General features: G+C 49.2%; 1 protein-coding gene across 1 annotated transcript in view; it reads left to right on the top strand.

Moving 5' to 3' along the window:
- Positions 1-21,061, top strand: part of LOC119399228 (uncharacterized) — a 249,351-nt gene that overhangs the window by 118,624 nt on the left and 109,666 nt on the right. Inside the window, 1 exon segment of the mRNA XM_049417583.1 lies at positions 4,053-4,150. Coding sequence (XP_049273540.1) covers positions 4,053-4,150 — 98 coding nt within the window.

Below are 21,061 nucleotides of genomic sequence, written 5' to 3'. Positions count from 1 at the left end.
TGCGTCGCTCGCAGCCTATATATAACGAACGATAAGTGCCTACTAACCTTCATTGGTGCTATAACTACAGGTTGGAATAAAACTTAGAGCGAAAAAAGAAAAGAGCAGTACAAAGAAGGAAATGCACAAACCAGCGCTCACACACAACTGAAAGTTTATTGCACGCGTGAAAAAAAAAGCATATATACAAAAATGGGAGTGCGTCGCACGTGTGATAAAGAGGCACGAAAAGTCAAACCAAGGCGCGTGCTTACAGTCGATTAATAAAGCTCGATTAAATTGTAACGACTCAGAATGTTGACTGACACAAAGTGTGGCATTATTTGTGACATGATATGCGTCCGAAATTTCTCGCGTTGTCCGATTAGGTTGATGGTACAAAATTACTGTACTTTCCAAGATGGGATTACATTTTCATGACTGACATAGCGATGCGAGATGAGACAGCTCCATTCAATGAATTTCGATGCTTGCTGAGGCACGTATTAATACATCGACCAGTCTGGTCGATGTACATGTGGACACAAGAAAGAGAAATTTACGGTTAACTCCTACACAATCTGCAAAACAATTGGCATGCCTCTTACCGCATTTTTCTTTGCCCACCGCAGACCCCTGCGACCTTAAAGGGACACTAAAGAGCAAAACGATTTTTCTTACATTAGTAGAGTAGTCTTCCGCAATACCAAAAACACCACGCTTGCTGCGAGAAGACGCTTAATAAGCGAGAAAACGCGCAAAAAGAAAATACAGGTGGCAACGCCACCTTGGAATTCCCGCACCATTTGCCGTGACGTCACATAGTTTTGACGGCGCCTGCTTGGGCCTACGTAGTTCCTAATCGGTTAAATCGAAGTACATTGTCCTCTGAGGGGGCCAGAGACTTGACATAAGGAGTTTGTGGAAATTTTGTCGAGCCAGTGGCGCCAAAATACTTTAAATGGTCGTTGAACTCTTTTACGTCACGAATTACAAAGTTCGGCGCGAAATTTAAAAATGAAACTTTGAACTTGGTTTTCTCCTCTAATAATAAACCTATGGTGGTGAAATAAACTACACAAGAGTTCTCCGAGCACACTTTCTCAATCTAAACCAATTCATTGTTTCTCTTTAGTGTCCCTTTAATGCGACTAAGCTTATTTGGGGCGGCAAACACAACCTTCATCCCCACATCGCTTTCCTACGTTCTTCAGGCCATGCGACTTCTTATACTTACGTGGAATAACTGCAATATTTCTAGTTTCTTCATTATTTACGGATGGAGGAGGCCCGTGTTAATCTTTCTTTGCCATGTGAACAGATTTTCGCAAACCGATACAGCGATACGCAGGATATCCCGCCTCTTTGATCACTGCAGCCGGAAACTACTGCTCATCTTATGTGCGCAAGTTTTTTTCCGATGCTGTGTGTAATCATGACATCACAGTTCCTCATTTAACAATATTCGAATGCGCCGACGCGAAATTAAACACCGATTTTGCTGAACGCAGGCTATACTGCCCTCAAACATGCTCCGCAGTGAAACTTAAAAGCATGTATCAAGAAACTGCAAATTATCAGAACAAGGCATCTCGCAAGTGAATTCTAGTCCCATCCCATTTTGTTTAAACACGTTTAGAATGTGCTCACTTCATTGTACAGCGCGTGACTTGTCAATTAAAATCAAATAATCATCTGTATACCTGAACACTGTAACACCTCTCCACAGCTTGGTTAAACCCGATCACGAGCCGCTAAGGCTTTAAATGCCATAGCGGCTTGTGAACAAGTAATCGTTGAATAAATACGAATTCGGTGTTCCAGCTTGCATTGCTCATGATAACACGTTTTGAGTTCATGTATCGGCACGTGATAACTCGCACGCCGCTTAAGGGGAAACACGGGTCTTGAAAGCGAAAAAATTGCGAAAAAAACGATTTTTCAATTTTGTTGTTGTTGCATTCAGGACATCTTCCTGCACGTTCTCGTAAAATTCTAGGCCTGTAAACTGTATAGTTTTCCCTGAAGATCACATTTACTACGCGAACTTTCTAGTTTCGCTCGCGGTAAACGCCATAAAACGACCAGTTTCGCGCCGCCGTCAATTTGCAACCGTGCCACGGAGCACAGCCATCTTGGCCTCCTTTGAAACTGCATTCTTCGCTCTTTTTTTCCCGCCAAACGCGAGTTTTCAGTGATACGCTGCAACTGAACAATCAAACAAAAAAGAAAACGGAACCTAGCTATCTCATTGGCCCACAGCCCCCACGTGACAAAAGTGCGTCTCCTCATTGGTCCGTGGTTGTTTGCGGCTGGTTCCGGTGAAAACGAACTGCCGCCATTTTGAAAGAGACCGTTGTCGTCTATCGTCGTGCGCCATGCCTAACGGTTATCGGAAATTTCGCGCCGTGCACAAGTTCGGCAAATCGCGACGGAAGCGTGTTGCGAAGCGAGAAAATGCATCGCTGCCTTCGACCGAGCCCGCTGTCACCATCAACTTCCTTGAACCAAAGTACCTCACACGAGATAGTTCACATGAACTCGACGGTAGAGGCCTACGCTGAGCAGCCACGCCCTTATGACCAAAGTTCACAGTTGCTGCTGAAGTAACAACACCCCCCCCCCCTTCCCGTCTTCTTTCATGCTCCTGCACCGGTCTTTCATCGGGCTGGGCCTTTCCGCCCTGTCTGAGGAGCAACAATCGACGGGGGAGGCCTCGCATGCAGGGGGATGTTATTGCATGGGCCCCTCATGAGACGGAGATGGCCGGCTCGTTTCACCTCTGCTTCAGCCGCATTCGTCGCCAGTCTCGCATGCTTTTACTCGTGGGTAGAACATACGATGTGCGAGGTGATGTTATCGATTTAGACTTTATGCGGAAAATAATGGTGACGGCAAAAACCTGTCGAGAGTGTCCATATAATTGCTATTGCAGCAAAAGTGAACATTTAAGTTCTCTCATCTTCTAATTTGTACGTGTCAGCAGTTTAAAATAACAGACAGCTGAGCTATGGTAAGCATTCATGTTATAGAGACAGGGCGTGCAAACACAGACACAAGAGAAAAGTCAAGACACCACAAACGCCGACTAACAACTGAAAAGCTGCACAACAGCGGAAAAGAAAGAAGTCACGAAAACTAATCTGCGCATGCCCATGCAATAGGTGAACCTATTAATCAGGCATGCGCGGTGGTTTACGTGAGAGATAACTATTCAGACACTTCATTTCTTCTTTATGCAGGTTAATTGATGGTTGGCACGCATGCGCTACCACTATTATCGATATGCCAGGCCTCAGCCATTAAACGTGCTTCTTCATTCCTGTGTCAGTACAAAATTGCGCTTTCATCGAATTTTGCTGTGCACTTACACTCTCGAGAGAGTGTAAGGGCACACCAAAATTCCATGAATGCACAATTTTGTGCCGGCACAGGAATGAAGAAACAGAGTGTAAGTGCATGCCAAAATTTGATGAATGCGCCATTTTGTTAATCGTGTTGTCTTGATAGCCGTTTTGCCTTGGTGGCTCAGTGTTTACGGTGCTCAGCTGCTGACCCAAAAGTCGCTGGTTCGATCCTGGCCATGCCGGTCACATTACGATGGAGGCAAAATGCTAGAAGCCCATGTACTCTGCCATGTCAGTGCACATTAAAGAACACGAGGTGGTCGAAATTTCCTCAGCCGTCAGCTACTATGGCATGCTTCATATTGATATTGTGGTTTTGTCATGTAAGACCCCAGGTATTGTTATTATTATTAGTAGTAGTAGTATCGCAGTGTGACTGGGATATTTCTTGTTTATCTTTTTTTTTCGCTGACAAACAAACCTGCAAAATATGAGCTACGGAAGAGCCTTTGAAAACCTTTTCTTATTGAGCTATAGATTGTGAAAAGTATGCTTGCTTTTGCTTATGTGCAGTAAAAGATACTCCTTCCATGTTGTAAGAAATGGTGTTTTCTTCCGCAATCTCAAAATGTTGTTTCAAGCTCTTGAAAGTTCGCCGTGAGGATCTTGAAATTCCCTTCAATGTTTTTTCTGCACAGTTCCTATGAATAGTCTTTCCACTTGCAGCAGCTGGTGGTGTCTCTTTGGGCACTGCATTGCACAAGATCGCCGTTTCCTCATCATCCATTCCTGTGCTGAGTGCAGCACCAACATCACTTGTGCAGGTAAGTGTTAGAAACTGACTTCCTTTTCTTTTTTTGATGCTTGGTTTTTACAGATGGCTTGGCTTGGAAAGGTAGCAGGAATGAATAACCTGTAAATTTGGGATAGCGGTGTTTCTTTTTAAAGAGCAGAGTTCTTGAAGCCTTTCGTTATTCAGGGTAGTGCGAACAGGAATTATGGTCATGAACCAGTATGTGCTCGCTTCATCTGGTTCAACTTCTACTTCGCTTCCACAACACTTGACGCGGCTCTTCTTTTCTTTCCTTTCCTTGCTATTAAGAGCAGAGCTCTAAGCTTTTCGTTGCGCCGGGTAGTGTGAACAGAAATTATCATCATCATGAACTGGCACGCGCTCGCTCTCACAGCATGTGCACCAGCTTGTCCGGCGTGGAATGCAATGGCTATGATGGGCGAGTCTGTTATGCGAGTAAAAATCACGTAACATCATGTAGCCGGAATATAGGTCGAATTTTCAAGAAACAGCCGTAAAAAGTCGACCCTCATCTTATATACCAGTCATTTGCAGGAAAACTTTGGAAGTCAGGCCACTATGGGCAACTGAAGTCAACCGCCTCCATCGCCATCATCAATGCCTCTTAACAGGATGGCAACACCTCCTAATATGAGGCGTTGCTGTTGCAATCATTGGCGTCGCTTTCTTTACCGCCTTCCTTGTGCTGTGGGTGGCCTAATTTTGTGTTTTTGTTGTTGTCTTGTGAATCTAATTGGGCTCTGAGCAAGTTTTTTTTCTTGTTCTTGACCGGTGGCTGATGACAGTTCACCGTAGTGTTCAAGAAAACAGCGATCGTGTTCGCGAAAGCACGAAGAAATCTGCTCTGAAGTGTGTGGAAAATGTGTTGGGATGCTAGTGCGCGGGAATGCGAGCAGGAGCTGTGAGTCACAAATAATAACTGAATGTTTATCTTTGCACGGGTGCTCTCGCTGCTCCTATCTCACTGGATACTTTTTTTTTGCTGCTCTAGTAGCTCTGGTTAGCTCTTTTTTTGTTGCTCTGGTAGCTCTGGTTAGCTTTGGTAGCTCTTTCTGGCAGCTCTGGTTACAGCGTCTCGTATGGCTATGATCAGTGGGCAGATCGAGTGCACCACAAAAGCATTCGCTACTGGCGGACGCTGAAGGATCACATCACGACATGCAGCAGTCAGAAGAGAACTTTGTGTCAGTGCCAGACTGCAGTGTATTTAGCTGCAGACGAAGGTTGCAGAGTTTATACGGGAGCTGCGCTTGCATCATGATTGCTACTGGTGACCTCGTAGTGCGGCCAAATTAAAGGTGCAACAACACTCACGTGACTAAAAATCACATAACTAGTTACATGACTAGAATCATGTAACATCACGTAACTATTCGAGAGACTAGAATCATGTTACATCACGTAACTACTCGAGTAACTAAAAATCGCGTAACATCACGCAGCATCTGGACACGTGACCAAAAATAACATTTAGTCAGTGACTAAAATCATGCTACATTGCATAATAGCCAGTCACATGACATGTTCCCACCATAAACCACGTGACAGCTAGTCACGTGACATGTTCACGCTGTCACGTATCTCGGGAGCGCTTGCAATATGTGATGGAGTTGGGAGAGTGAGAGAGGCGGGAGACCGTGGCGTCACGGCAAACAAACTTTATCCCACACAACACAGCAAACAAAATTCACACACACTCAAAATTTTACAACTAGAAATATCATGTGCACAAATGCCAAGCTATACAAAAGAACACAACAAACACTTCTAACTAAGCTCGGCCCTACTGGCCCGAAAGTCTGGCCACTATGGCGTCTCAGTCTCGCTACGTGAATTGAACGTTCTTACTTTGTGTGTGCTCGTCGCCTCGATTCGTGCCAGAGTCGACGTTCGGCCCCGTCGTCGCAGCTACTGTCGACGTCTTAGGGTCGTCTTCGTCGATCCGTCGCCTCGCTAGTCGTCCTCGTCGCCGATCCTCCGGCCCTTTGTCGAGAACATTGGTCTCGTCCAGTTAGACCTAACTTTTGGCCTCCCCTTGGTGCCACCGGGTCAAACTGCCGATGTGGCTCTCTGGTGATTGTCCATGGGTCGCCGTCATCTTGCGGAGCTGTGGTAGTGCTGCAGGTGCCCTGCGAACTGCTGTGATGAGGCTGCTGCAAGCTCAGGGAGCCTCACTTGGATGACACCAAGGTCGACGGCCACCCTCCCGAGCCTCTCGTGCCGCTGCCCCCAGAACGGGGCCCTGCTGCTCTTGTCGCGGGTGCGATGCTGGCTTGCACCACCTTCCTCTTGGCCAACTCCACCGAACAATGACCGTTTCTTCTTCCGGGGTTCCTCACCTCAGCTCGGGTCGCGTGGCACGCGCCCTTCCCCGGCCAATGGGTTGCGTGGACGTGGCATTGGTGCACGCCATCAGGGAATTTCCGTGCCGCGCACACCATCGCTACATTCCGCCTTTCGGCACGTGCCTCGTGCCCTCTTTACTCATGACACACGCCAAAAACCACGTAACAGCTAGTCACATGTTTAAAATCACATCATCACGTGACAGGTAGGCATGTGACATGCCTAGCCAAGTCTAGCCATACTACTAGCAAAAACTTAGCATCTCTAGCAAAAGCTTGGCATTACTAGCAAAACTTAGCTAGGTCGAACACTAGCTCCTGTGATGGTTCTAGCCTTGCTCCACTGGTGCAAGCCGTGCACATTATTTTTTTGAAACAGCAACAAGACACTATGACACTATTACAGGGTAAACTTGCTTTATTGAAGTGATGACTATGCTCAAATTATTTTGTTAAATTGGGAAGTGCGTAAAGTCGAGAAAGTGATTTCTCAGTCTTTTGAAGACTAAAATTGGAACTTGAAGCCACTCAAAAGTTACCGCAGCATTGTATTTTCTGCTAACCCATGTCTGCACGCTTGAAAAATCCCGAAGACTGGAGTCCATGATCAATGATTAAGCAAGCCTTTGTGGTAGCTGTTATAGTTAAGAGTGAGAGCGTAATCAGGGAAAGGGATGTGACAGCCAGAAGAGGGTCGCTTGTTAGACACAGAACTTAAGCTAAGGTTACCATCTTAAAAGAGTTATTGAACACCACAGCGGGACTAGAGGAGAACGCAACGCGCATTGTGTGTACCCTCTAGCCCGGTCACGTTTTTTCTTGGGGTGAGCGTAAGCGGGGAACGCAGTGTTACAGCCAGGTGAGGCAGGCGAGACAGGCTCGCGTCGTAGAGCTATTTTGTAGCGCTAGCTATAATTGCCTAGCCGGAGCCGCTTTCACGTGGATCCTCATGAGCCGTGCTGCGCATGCGCGAGGATCAGTGATGTCACACAGCTGGCTCACCGGAGCCGGCATCTCACGCGCTCTCCGCCACTGCCGCGCGCGGCTCGCCGCTGCTGGTCTGCGCGTTTGGGAGGAGTGGCGTCGCAGCTGCGGCAGACACACTGGCGCCGGCGCGTGCGCAGACTCCGCCACCGCCACGCGCGACTCGCCGCCGCTGCTGGTCTGCGGATTCGAGAGGAGGGACGTCGTAGCCATGGCAGACACACTGGCGCCGGCGCACGCGCAGCTCTTCGCCTTCGCTGTGCAGTCGCCGTCTGACACTGCACTGGAGCCGCTTGATAGCGCCTCTGATGGGCGTTTGCAGGTGGGTAATGTCGAGAGTAACGATAGGACGACGCGACGTTCGGCTGGGCCGGCGACTAACTGCCCGGCCATGTTTATTGATACTATATATATATCCCTGTAGCCCCTTAGTGGCGCCGTCTGTTAGTGTGTTAGGGTAAGTGACGCCACCTAGGATTAATATAACAAAATACAACAACACTACATCTCTCTTTCCAAGATCTACAAATTCAGTCTTTTGGGTGGGACCACACGCCTCCCGGATCTGGTAACCTTGTGGGGTATGCTGTCAGGGTCTGCGCTGGTACTTGTATCGTGCTGGTCATGTGATGGTTCTTCCTGGCTGAGTCTGAGCTCCTGGTTTGGGCTCGAGCTCGGAAGGGAGACTGGGGATGACGCACTGAGATCTGGGGAATAAGGCACGAGATGCCGTCGGTTTCGTTGTATAACTCCGCTGGGAGTTTCCACGATGTAGGATCGGGCACGCTGGCCCCGGCTAAGAACTTGGGCCCGGCACTCCGCATCAGTTACCCACACTTCGTCTCCTGAAGAGAGGTCCCGGAGCACTCTCGCCCCATGCCGACGGTTGAAGTCCCGAGTTTGCCTTTCCTTAGCCGCGGCGTCTTTTTGGAAGACGACGTCTGGTCGTGGTAGGTCCGGTGACAGCTTGGCCGGGTCCCTGGGAATGCGTGTCCGTAACCGTCGCCCCATGAGAAGTTGGGACGGGCTGTACCCTGTGACCCCAGGAGTGTCACGATACGCCAGCAGTGCCAGGAACCGGTCGTTGCTCTTGCGGAAAAGATCCTTCACAGTCTTAACAGCCCGTTCCACCGCACCATTCGATTGAGGATAACCAGGACTGCTAGTGATGCGTCTAAACCCATAGCTCTGGGCAAAACTTGAGAACTCGTGTGACAAGAACTGGGGCCCATTATCACTTCGAAGCACTTCCGGTATGCCGAATCGAGCCATGACACTCTTGATAGCCGATATCACCGCTTGGCTAGAAGTGTTGCGTAGCGTGATAACCTCTGGATAGCGTGAATAGTAGTGCACGAGCAGCAGAAAATTTTGTCCCTCCAAGTGGAACAAACCTACACCCACTTGTTGCCATGGGTACTCCATTGAAGGTGTTGGCAGGAGAGGCTCGGCACGCTGGACCCTGGTAGTTGCACAACGTTCACATGATTCAACCATAGACACGATATGTTTGCCTATATGAGGCCACCAAACAGCATCCCGCGCATGTGCCTTGCATCGGTTCACACCCTGATGACCCTCGTGAAGTGAATCCAAGACGTCTTTCTGCAGGGCCTCTGGAATCAACAGACGTCCTCCTTTAAGGAGCAGCCCATTGCACACTGTCAGTTCCCCTTGGTACCTCCAATACTTCGAGAGGTTTGATGGCACTTTGTTTTTCTGAGGCCAACCTTGCCTGCAGTACTTCACGAGGGTAACACACTCGCCATCCATCAACTGGTGCTGACGAACCGCTTTAAGGCTAACTGGTGCGCCTTCCGCGATGTTGCCGACGACCTCACTGACGTACAACTCCACTTGGTTTCCTTCTGCTGGAGACGCTGATGTGACGGGGGCTCTTGAGAGGGTATCAGCCGTTGCCAGCAGCTTCTCTGGAACGTACAATACCGTGTACTGGTACCTCATGAGTTTCAGTCGAATCCTTTGGATCCTTGGTGGTAAAGCATCGACATCCATGGAACCAAGCAAGGACGTGAGCGGTAAGTGATCGGTCTCGATGGTGAAGTGTAAGCCCCGGACATACTCGTCAAACCGCTTGACAGCCCATGCAGCTGCCAAGGCCTCCTTTTCCGTTTGGCTGTACCTTTGCTCTGTTGGTGTGAGGGAGCGTGATGCGCAGGCCACGGCTCTGCGCTCTCCGCTCGGTTCGTCTTGTAGCAAAACGGCACTTAAGCCAAACGAACTGGAATCTGCGGGTACGATAGTCGGGTACAGTGGGTGGTAGTTAGCCATGCAGATGTTGGACGACATCATGTCTTTCAACTTTTGGAAGGCGACCTGCTGGGCCAGTCCCCACACCCAGTCACTTCTTTTGTTGAGCATCACCTCTGACAGATGGGGTAAGAACCGTCCCACGTGGTTTACCATGCCCAATAGTCTGCGGATGCCAGCGACGTCGACTGGAGGTTCCATGCTCTTGACAGCAGCAAGCTTGTCTAGGTCCGGCGAAATACCGCTGCCGCAGATAACTACGCCGAGGAACTTCACGCTTGTGACGCCGAATTGACATTTGGACTTGTTCAGGGTCAGCCCGGCGTTTCTCAGTCGAGCCAGCAGTGATTGGAGCTGGCTTTCGTGTTCTGCATGGTCGCGGCCAAAAACCAAAATGTCGTCGATCATGTTTACGACGCCTTCTTGACCCTCGAGAATGTAACTCATTTGGCGCTGAAAGTATTCGGGGAGGGACGTTATCCTGAATGGCAGTCGACGGTAGCAATACCGTCCAAACGGCGTTATCAGTGATTCCACTCCTGCGCCAACTGTGCCAAAGTGCGCCAAATTGTATTTACTGCGCCATCCTGATAATATCGACGATAATTGCGCCAAACTGCGCCAAAGTCTCGGGTTTGGGGGCGTCTACTACCGGCAATCGCACCGCCGGAGCGTCAGAGCATGTGCAGCTTGATCTTGGGACTACCAATAAAGTCGCAACCATGGACCAAGAATTATGCCGCTGAATAAATAGCGCTCGCGCGTGCGTTCCGAGTAAGCCACGATGCCATGCACGGTGCCGACGCAGCTTCTGTTCTACAAGTCGGCTCGACAGCAAAAACCGCTCTCTGCAGAGGCTCGTGACGTCTAGGCTTATCGGTAGCGAGAAAGTGCGACGGCGATTCATCGGCGGACGTCGTCTGTTCCAGAAACGCTGCTGATAGCTCGTTTCAAGCATCGCACAGCACGCAAGGAAAGCAATGTTCAATAATAACTACATGCGTGCCGCTAAAATGTCTGTCACTTCTGTTTCCGGACATCGCGGAATCAAGTCTGGGATCGCTCGCAATAGATACAGTAGAACCCCGCTGATACGTTTTTGAAGGGACCGTAGGAAATAAACGTAAGAGACGGGAAACGTAAGAGCCGAAAAACAGGAAAAACGGCAAAATATTTAGTGGTACAGAATTTTATTTCAATTCTTACGAGCAGCACGAAAATTGGCGCGCTCAGCCGCGATCTAGTCGATGGATAGAAATGCGGAGCTTAGGACGGCCTCATCCACAGAAATGTAATCAATGTATGTGATTTTTTTAACACCAACAGCTGTAGGCATGAAAGAACTAAGCACACGCAATCACGACCGGCGCGGCGAGTCCGACCGCGAACCGCACGCACGACCGTGCGAGCTCCAACCAGCTCGAACTCCTCCCGCTCTCCGACAAATAACGATGATGATGAGTCTACGCCGACGCGATGGCAGAAGTGAATGCCAATCTCGAAGGCCTTGCTTTCGCAAGCAATTACGTCATACACGCCATGTTTGTGCAATACAAATCTCAAAGGCTATGCTTTTGTCAATAGTAAATGCCAATCTCGAAGGCCTTGCTTTCGCGGGCAGTTACGTCATAGACGCCATCTTTGCAATTTGAATCTCGAAGGCCATGCTTTTGTTTGCATCAATTGAAAGATTCTGTTGCTTGCGCCTCTCATGCGGCTAATATTACGGTCAAACGAGGCCAAGCTGCGTGAAAATGCACCATGGCGGCTCTCTTTGGTAGTCACTCGGTCGGCTCCGAGCGCACTTCGCGACGTATCATACGGGAACGGTCCGACAGTTACGACGTAACAGCGGGGTTCCCAATACATTGTATCCTATGGGAGCTATGCCGGGACCGGCGGAAAACGACGTAACAGCCGGGAAAACGCAGCAGTGAGGAACGTAACAGCGGGGTTCTACTGTATATGGGACAATATCGAATTTTCCTTGCTTCGCGTTTACGGAAGAGCACGCGAACGGTGGAAACGCGTTGACACTTTTCCTCAGATATACTTTATCCATGGATCTTCATCCAGAAGAGCTTTTTCGTAATTCCTTCCGCCAGCACGTCCGAGTGTGTACTCACTCTGCGGTAAATACCACCTAAAAAGCTCTGCCCTTTCGAGCTCACGTGCTAGGGTTCCAATTCGAATTCTTTTTCTTGCATTTTTAAAAATGTCATCTCAGTAGAAGCATATCTCCTGGTCGGAGCAGCCGCAAATGCGCAGCTGTCAGTAGCGGGCCCGTCACTGACGGCCCACAGTGAAGCGGCTACGCCATGTTACACGTCCGCCCCTCGCTTTCAGGGGTCAATGGCTAACGGTTAAAAAAACTCGGTTTCGCTTAAGGGCGAAGCAATGAATGCGATACCAAAAAATTGTATTGTTAAACGAAGTAAGGCTAGCAGCTAACTCTTTTGGATCCGATCTCGCATAACTCAACAAAACGCTGGTTTAAGGGAATATGGCCGCTCCAGGAACCTAAGCGTTTTCTTGCTCTGAGTTCTCTAAACGCGAAGTAAGCATTGAGAGCGCAGCAAGTTTACGAGCCGTCTCCTGATGCCTCGAGATAACACGCGCGCAAGCGACTGCGCCCTTCGAACGATGCGGTCGCCCCCCCCCCCTCCGCTCCCCTGGGGTCCCTTCATGCTCCTTACGAAAGACGGGCGGGGTGTTTCCTCTCTGTTTGATAAGCAATCGACGGCAGGCCCGCACGCGGGAAGATGTTATTTCATGCGCTGTCCATGCGACGGAGACAGACGGCCGGCTAGTTTAATCTCCGCTTCAGCCGCGCTCGTCGCCAGTGCTCGCGAGCTTTTACCCGCGGCTAGAATGCGCGTGGTGATGTTATTAATTTGGTCTTTATACGGAAAATTAGGGTAACGGCGACGGCGAAAGTCCGCCGAGAGTGTCCATATAATTGCTATCACAATAAAAATTTTAAAAAAGTTGAGGAGCCATTTCACTCTGTGAAGTGGATGATAAGCGAAGCCGTTTCGCGCATCGCACAGAGTTGACATTGTGGAGGACAGTTTGGTATGTAAGGCCAGGCTGTTAACATTCAATACACAATATTAATGCGAAAGCCTTAGATGCTTTATCAAATGCGAAAATAGACTGTCGACGGCGTCAATCGACTGATGCAAAAGATAATCATCATGTTATGGCGTCGTCATCACGTCATAGATCGTCAAAACTTGTGACGTCATCATGGTGTCATATAGTATCGTGATGTCACGTGATGACGCCATCACATGACATCGTCACTTTACACTGCTTCCGTGATCGGTGCGCCGATCATGGAGCTAGCGCAAAACCAGGTGAGGTGCAGAAAGCTTGCAGAGAGGGAGGGGGAGGATCAACCCGTCGATCGAGAAGAAAAAGAACCTGGCTTTCGTCTTGGGGTTGTCTTAGGGGAATGCATCAGGGACAGTGTGGCTCTTTGGCATTGAGGCACTGCTGTACATCACGGCGTTTGTCATGTCTGCTGATAACTACATAGGTGTATTTAGAGTGTTATTTCATAAAGTACAATTTTCTTGACCCGGAATTCTGTTTATTTGCTAGTGTCAAAAATAATCGCCTAAGAGGTTAATCCAGAACACTCAACTGCATGAGCCCTTATTTTTTCATTAGCGAGTGAAATATGGAGTTCTCCTGAGCATAGGCGTGCGCAGGGTTCCCCATCAGGGGGGGGGGGGGGGCGAAGGTTCGTCGCAGCACCCCCCCACCCTACTAAGTCAATGTATGGGGCAGATTTTGTGCCCCCCCCCCCTCTTAGGTGACTAGAAGGGTCAATGCACAGGGCAGATTTTGCGCCCCCCCTTCTTAGTTGATTAGGGGGAGCGCCCCCCCTGCCCCCCCCCCCCCCCCCCCCCCCCCCCCTGTGCGCACGCCTATGCTCCTGAGGTGGTTTTTTCCATGAGATTTGCAATGAATTGAAATATTTCTAGCCTTCATAAGAGCCCCATAATAATATTCAGGTGCTTGAATGTGAATGCAATATACTTCTGTAGTGCACTCCAGGATGTAAAATTCGCTGCTCCAGAGTGCTCCCAGATGCAAAATTATCTGCTCCAAAGTGCTCCAAGATGAAAGTTTTGCTGCTCCAAAGTGCTCCAAAACGGAAATTTTGCTGCTCCAAAAATTGCTCCAAATCAGAAGTCCTTGGTAGCATCACTGCGCTATGAATGTTGTTAATTCTTCACTCTTCTGCCAGTTTTACTTGATGAAAACTTGATGTAGCGTCAAGCTTCGAGAACACCTGAGCATTACCCAGTAGTCCCAAAACTTGGTCTACGGTGGTCAAGATATGGCGCTCATGAACACTACCTGGTTCAACTTGGTGAGGTCGACGCAGATGCGATATGAACCGGATGCCTTCGGTACGACGAACATATCGGCGCACCACGGAGTAGCCTTTGTCACGCGTCTGATCACGCCCTCCGCTTCAAGCCTGTCAAGCTCCGCCTTCACGACACCGTGTAGAGGGATGGGCACACGTCTTGGGACCAGCAGCGAATAGGGGACAGCATCTGGTTTTAGGCGTATAGTGTACGCTTCTTGCAGCTCGCCCAACCACAGAACAGCTTGTCTGATGCTGCCTGGTTGCCTTGCGTCTCGACCACCGGATCCACGAACTTGACCACACCCAGCTCTTGGATAGCTGGAAATCCCAGAAGTGGCATGACCTGTGACCGAAGCACGTAAAGTCGTTGCGTTGCCGACTTGTTCTTCCATTGCAGAGTGACGGTAAACGTTCCCAGCACGTCCAGCGGTTGTCCCGCCGGTCCTGAAAGTTCCCCTTCCGGTGGCTCAAGATATGGCGGAATTCCAGAAAATGTACTGGGGACGACTGTGACCTCGGCTCCGCTGTCAACTTTGAAGCGTAGAGTCGTTCCGTCCACTTTTACATCCACGAACTTGGCCCGCTCTTCGCTGTTTGAACTGACAGCACCCAATTCCACAACGGAAAGTTGCTTGCTAGCCCGGCAAACCACTGCGAAATGGCCCTTCTTTCCACATTTGTTGCAAGTTGCTCGGCGTGCGGGACATTCGGAGCGCAAATGTAAGGACCGGCCACAAAATCCACTAGGCGAAGAAGCATGCATCCATGGGGCAGCTGCGTTGCGCGTCTCTTGCTGCTGTGGGCGGTTCTGCATGACTTTCGCCGCGTCCACGTTTATCGATTCGTGATGCGTTATCACCGCTGGCGAACATGCTGAAAGATTTGCCCTTTCCTTCTCTGCGTCTTCCGCTTGACGGACACAAATGCGCGCTTCATCTAACGTAAGCTTTGGATTGCGGCAGAGCTTATCTGATAACTTCGTGTCACGAAGGCCAACGATAAAACTGTCGCGGACCAGTCGCTCCTCTATGTCCCGTGCAGAGTAATTGGATCGTTTCACCATATTTCCCAGTGCCGTGAAGAATGCGTCAGCTGTCTCGCCTGCCTGTTGAACACGTCGGTGGAACCGTGCGCTCTCGTAGAGCTCGTTGGCGGGGTGTAAGAAGTATCTGTCCAGCTTACCAACGATGACGCTGTATTTTGAATAGACTTCGTCCCGTACTTGCAATGAACTCAAAATGTCCCGTGACCTGGTGCCCATGCAGTATAGCACCGTTCTGACGCGAACTTCATCGTCCGCCGCATGAAGACCCGTTGCAAAACTGTCGTCGAACTGCTGACGCCACCTCTGCCAAGCCGCTGGGTTCTCGAAGTCGAAATGGGGTGGCGGTTGCAAGTTGGGCCCAGCGACCGTGGCCACCATGGCTTTCCCGCCGGTCGCCGCAGGTAGCTCGCTGTCCTTGTTCTGCTCGCCCAGAGGCATTTTTACTATGATGCAGACCCCACTTCTGACACCATGTGGGCCGACGAGTCGGCCCACATGGTGTCACGAGTAACTGCCCGGCCATGTTTATTGATACTATATATATATCCCTGTAACCCCTTAGTGGCGCCGTCTGTTAGTGTGTTAGGGTAAGTAACGCCACCTAGGATTAATATAACAAAATACAACAACACTACAGGTAATGCCATGGAGAAGGAGAGCGCAAATTCTGCTCAACAGCGCAGAAGAGCCGAGAAGCTTATCTCATCGGATCCCGAAGTAGTTGCCTGGCAATCACCGGTTCAGCGTACGAAGAATGAACAGAAGAAGGCTAATAATCCTAGACAATCTGGAAAGCTAAGAATAATCAGCTGAACCTTTGCTAACGCTACATATATCCTGGCATAGCCGAGTTAAGCCACTGCAAATTTTTTAATATGGATGGATGCTATGAGCGAGGCCGAGGCTTGGGCTAAGGCCGCCACCTCACGGTGTTTTAAGGCATTGACAAAATTGCGCTTCTATTCGAAACGCGCCGAATGGGATGGATGCATAGCAACGACGCATTGCAGGAGCTAATCACGCAAGCCACGGTCATAACGCATTACTTCACTTCACTGCTCCCGGACTGCGACACCACCCCGCTGACCGACCACTGTGAGAGGAAACTGGGAGATATAAAAGGTGCGTTTGTAAGGCCTCCAGAGTGTGTGACCATGGTGCAGTGGATAGCGTGCCCGGCATCTGTATTCGCTGACCAAGAGGTTGTGGGTTCTACTCTCGTTGATGGCGAATTTTTTTTCTTTGCCATCTGATTGTGTGCATTTTTTCGACGTCAAAATGACGTCACTGAAGTCTTGGTGGACGCCGGCATAAAACACTTTCATGTTAGAATGAGCATGTTTCCAACTAACTTGCACAATATTTTTAAGAATTGCTACTAGGCGTGTGTAAGCATCGCTTCTTAGTTTGAAGTGGAACCAACTTTTAATACAGCAAAAGCTCATTAATTCGAAGTTGGTTAATTCAAACTGATGCCCTGGTCCCGGCACAGCCCTGTGTATTTCTGTGGGGGGGAACTCTCGATAATTCGAACGCGTCGGTATCCGCAACGGTTAATTCGAACTGGGAGCCCCTCATTGCTCCTCGAAGAACTCGGCCCAAAGTGATCACAATGTGTTGCAAAACCAAACCAAACCAAATTTGCTAGAGATGCAAAACAATGAAACAGCAGCATTTCTCAGCAGATGAGAATTCGGACACTGCGCTGGAGCTCTTGGGCAAACTGCAAATGATGCTCATGGAGTCGCGACAAAAGAAACACAAGGAAATGTAAATTACTGATTACTTTTAATTTTGATTGCGTTATCTCTGCCCTGTAAATAAATGTGTATTGGAGCATAAATAGTGTCATATATTTCACATTAAGGCACGCTGCCTACATGAATTCATGTTGGTGTTTGTTTCTGGCGTATCACTGACTGATCAATTAATTCTGTTAGCTGTTAGAGTTCCATGAACTTAATTTACGAAATCACCTGCCACAAACGTGTAGTAGCATCTAGTTTGCGCTAACAAGTCCAGAAGTGTCTTCTTTGGGTTTTGCCCGCGCAGTGTGGTGCGATGTCTGTTCATTTTAGAGCCTGCCCGCTAAATCGAACTCTGCTTAATTCGGACAATTTTATAGTCCCCTTCGAGTTCGAATTAATGAGCTTTTACTGTAGTAGCAAGATTTGAACAGCAGTAGGATGCAAGTTGTAAGCAGTAAAATATGTTAGGTTTTCAAATTTACTTTTTGTATGGCAAGATATTATACAGTAAAACCTCGTTAATTCGAAGGCCTCGGGACCGAGAAAAATATCCCAATTAAGCGGGATTCCCAATTATTCGAAACAACGCGAAATCAAAGAAATCAGCCAGAAAACGTGATGTACGGAAGTCACACCTTTATTGTGGCAAGTCAGCCTACTTGGAGAAAAATTCCTCCATGCGTGACTGACGCGTTCGGTAGTTCCCAGCACTGAAAGTCATATTTTCCAGCCTGTCAATGAGGCGCAGCATCTCAGCCTCGCCGCCGTTGCACTCGACGAAGCTGCGCACAACACTCAAGGCATCGATGACATCCGCCAAAGGGGGTGCTCGGGAGGGCTCGTCATCGCTGTCAACATTAGAGGCCGAATCGGTCGATCTCGCAGCTATCTCGCTGTCGATGTCGGCGTAACACGTCTGCACTGTGCACTCGACATTTGCATACTCGGAGAATCCGATTGGAGTGCACTCCTCGTCCGCGTGCAAAGCCTCATATCGAGCGCAGAGAGTCTCCCCTTCTTCATCAAACGGGCAAGTGACAGCGGTGACAGCAAACTCAGCGGAGGTTGCCTCTTCTTTCACAAAACCGGCGTGCTCAAAACACCGTCGAATAACGGTGGCCTCCACCTGCCTCCATGCGTGAACAATGAGGCAAATACCACCGAGGAGGTCAATGTTATACTCCTTTCCGTTGTCATAGCAAAGGAGCATTCGCTTCAACAGATTGTAGCGATATATTTTCCTGTTATGGTGTATGACGCCCTGGTCCGTCGGCTGCGATAGCGACGTCGTGTTCGGGGGTAGAAAGACCAGCCTGATGGCCTGCAGGTTCTGAATGTCGCCGTGAGCTGGGCAATTATCGACGACGAACAGAACGCTGCGCCCTGCGGCCGCAAACTTGCGGTCAAGGTGCCGCACGTATTCTTCAAAGAGTGCGGCCGTCATCCAAGCTTTCTTGTTGTTTTTATAGATCAGGTCATCCTTGGATGGCAGTCGTGCATTTTTGAAACAACGAGGCTTTTCTGTCTTCCCAATAACAAGCAGTGGCAGCTTGTGCTCACCGCACATGCTTGCACCAAACAAAACAGTGATTCTATGTTTGTTCTGTTTCCGCCCCTTAATGTCTGCCTCCTTCAAAGCGAACGTCTTCGTAGGCAACATTTTGTAGAACGGAGCAGCTTCATCAAGGTTGTAAACATCTGCTGCTTCGTACTTGGCGAGTAGTGGAGCCAAGGTGTGCTGCTTCCAGCCGTCGACAACAGACTGATCCGCGCTGCCACTCTCGCCACAAACAGTCACGAATGTCAGGTTGTTGCGCTCCTTAAATCGGCAAAACCATGCATTGCTGCATTTAAACTCAGAATGTCCAAGTTGCAGCGCCAGCTGGTTGGCCTTCTCACGCAATATGGTCCCATTCACAGGAAGGTGTGCTGCGTTGGCTTTCTGCAGCCAGTCGATCAGAGCTGCTTCAACGTCGGCGTACGTAGGCGGGCGTACTCGTGTACGCTTTGACGAGTGCGTCTTGCTGTAAGCATCGAGAATTTTCTCCTTATTCTTGATGATGTTGCACAGCGTTGACAGAGGCACGTGGTGCTTTTCGGCGAGAGCCGTTTTCGACGCCGTCGACTTGCTGGCCTCTTCAATTAAGCACACCTTTTCGTGCAGGGACAAGCTCTTGTACTTCGGCATCTTCCTTCCAAGCACACCTCAATCAACTAATTCACAGGGAAGACACTCAAGCGGAGACAGGAGACAAATGGAGCAGTCGCACCGAATCGCACAATGCTCGCCAGCCGACATCCAAATGGCACAAAGACTCCACAAAACATTCACTTCGCTAGAGTGGCTAACATCGCTGTTGAGATGATGATGATCATGATCGCAACCGCACGCATCGCCGCCTGGCAATTGCTAAAACATGGCGTCTACGACGTATTTCCGGTAAAAAAAAACATGGCCTTCGAGATCCGTACATCAAAAAAAAAATGCATGTTTTAGTTACAGCCTCCGAGATTCGCAACACCCTTTGCATATCTTGGAAGTCGCGGCCAAGTGTGCCAATTAACCGGGAAGTCGCAGACTGGCCGCACCAATTATCCGGTTAAATTTACATGTAAAAATTTGGGACCGCGCAAATAATACAAATTATCCGGGATTCCCAATTAACCGAGTACAAATTACCGAGGTTTTACTGTACTATAATTATACTACAAATTTATTATACTACTATAAAAAGCTTTTAAACTTAAGAAATAATTCATCGAGGTGTAGGTAATACTGTGACGGGGTCTTGACAGGGACGAAGGCAGCAGTCGGTGTGTCCAAGAAGAAACTGCATCGAACTTTCCAGCCTTATCACTGGTGGTCGTGCAAGCTCTGGAATAATCTTGCCTATTCGCGTCATGTGCGCAATCTTAACAAAATGATCTACAGTTGAACCCATTTATAACGAACTCGAAAGTGTCGCGAAAAGTGGTCGTTATATCAGTAGTTCGTTGTATATGGACTTGCCCTTAAAAACGTTCTCTTAGCGGCCAAGCCGTTTTTTTTTTCTTTGCACTTTTATTAAAGTGCTAACAGCCCCTTCGGCACAAGCTAAGCCTTTTCGCGTCGTGAAGCGACGCCCGCTGCATGCTCACGAGTGAATTAACCGTCTTTGCAATGAGCTGACACCATTTCACCGAAACGCGGTACCGCGACGTGGAGCCGATCATCCCTGGCTAGTTGCGTGCAGCACGTCGCCTACTCGGCTCGCGGAGTCACCGCCGGGCCGCTTGCTGTATGCCGTATGCACGCGTTTTTACTTTCTTCGTGCTTGCTTCACTCCGGACCGTGCACGGGTGTAGCGACTAGCCTCTTCGTTCAGCGCGGCGAAAACAAGCAGTTTGCAAGCAACGGTCACTCAACGTATCCGCGATGTTCTCGCAGCCCTGCACGACGATGCGTGGCGCACTTGAGTTGTCACCCAGTCAAACACGCAGTATACGCTCGCTGTCAGTGCATCGACGTTTCTCGGTGGCCACGCAACAACAGCGAGCTACTTTCGTTTCTACAAAGCGACGCGCACTTTAAAGCGGTCTCGCACGACGCGGCGGCGGCGAACTTGCGAACGGCAGCATGGCGCACCCGTACCGCCGTCAGTCCGCAGTGTACGGTATACGCCACACGCGCAGCCGAGCAGATATCTACAGATGACTGTGATAAGGTTGTCGGCTATAGGTCATAATGGCACGTTCATCGACGGCCGCCACCTCGCCTTCGCTCTTTTCTGATGCTTATCCGCGAAGGCATCGCCGCAATCGCACGGAAGTCGTAATCACCGATCGACCGGTCTCTGCCGTTACTGAAAAGAGGACGACCTTTTGCGGCTTATTGTGGCATCGACGAGTTTAGGGACGCTGTGAACCATTATGCGATGGAAAGTTATTGCGGTTTTCACTTCTTGCATTTATGCCTTCTTGCGTTCCAAGTAGGGGTGAGCGAATATTCGAAAGTTTCGAATATTTGTCGAATCTTACATTCGAAATATTCGTATTCGATTCGAAAATCGTGTATTAGAAAAGTTTCGAATAATTGATAACTTCGAATATTCGAAAAATTCGAATTTGCGATTCGATTATCATGCATAAAATAACTCATCTT

Source organism: Rhipicephalus sanguineus, chromosome 7 (assembly GCF_013339695.2).
Source record: "Rhipicephalus sanguineus isolate Rsan-2018 chromosome 7, BIME_Rsan_1.4, whole genome shotgun sequence".
Classification (NCBI taxonomy): Eukaryota; Metazoa; Arthropoda; class Arachnida; order Ixodida; family Ixodidae; genus Rhipicephalus; species Rhipicephalus sanguineus.
Note: the sequence above shows the minus strand (reverse complement) of the source record. Positions and strands in the feature narration are given on the sequence as shown.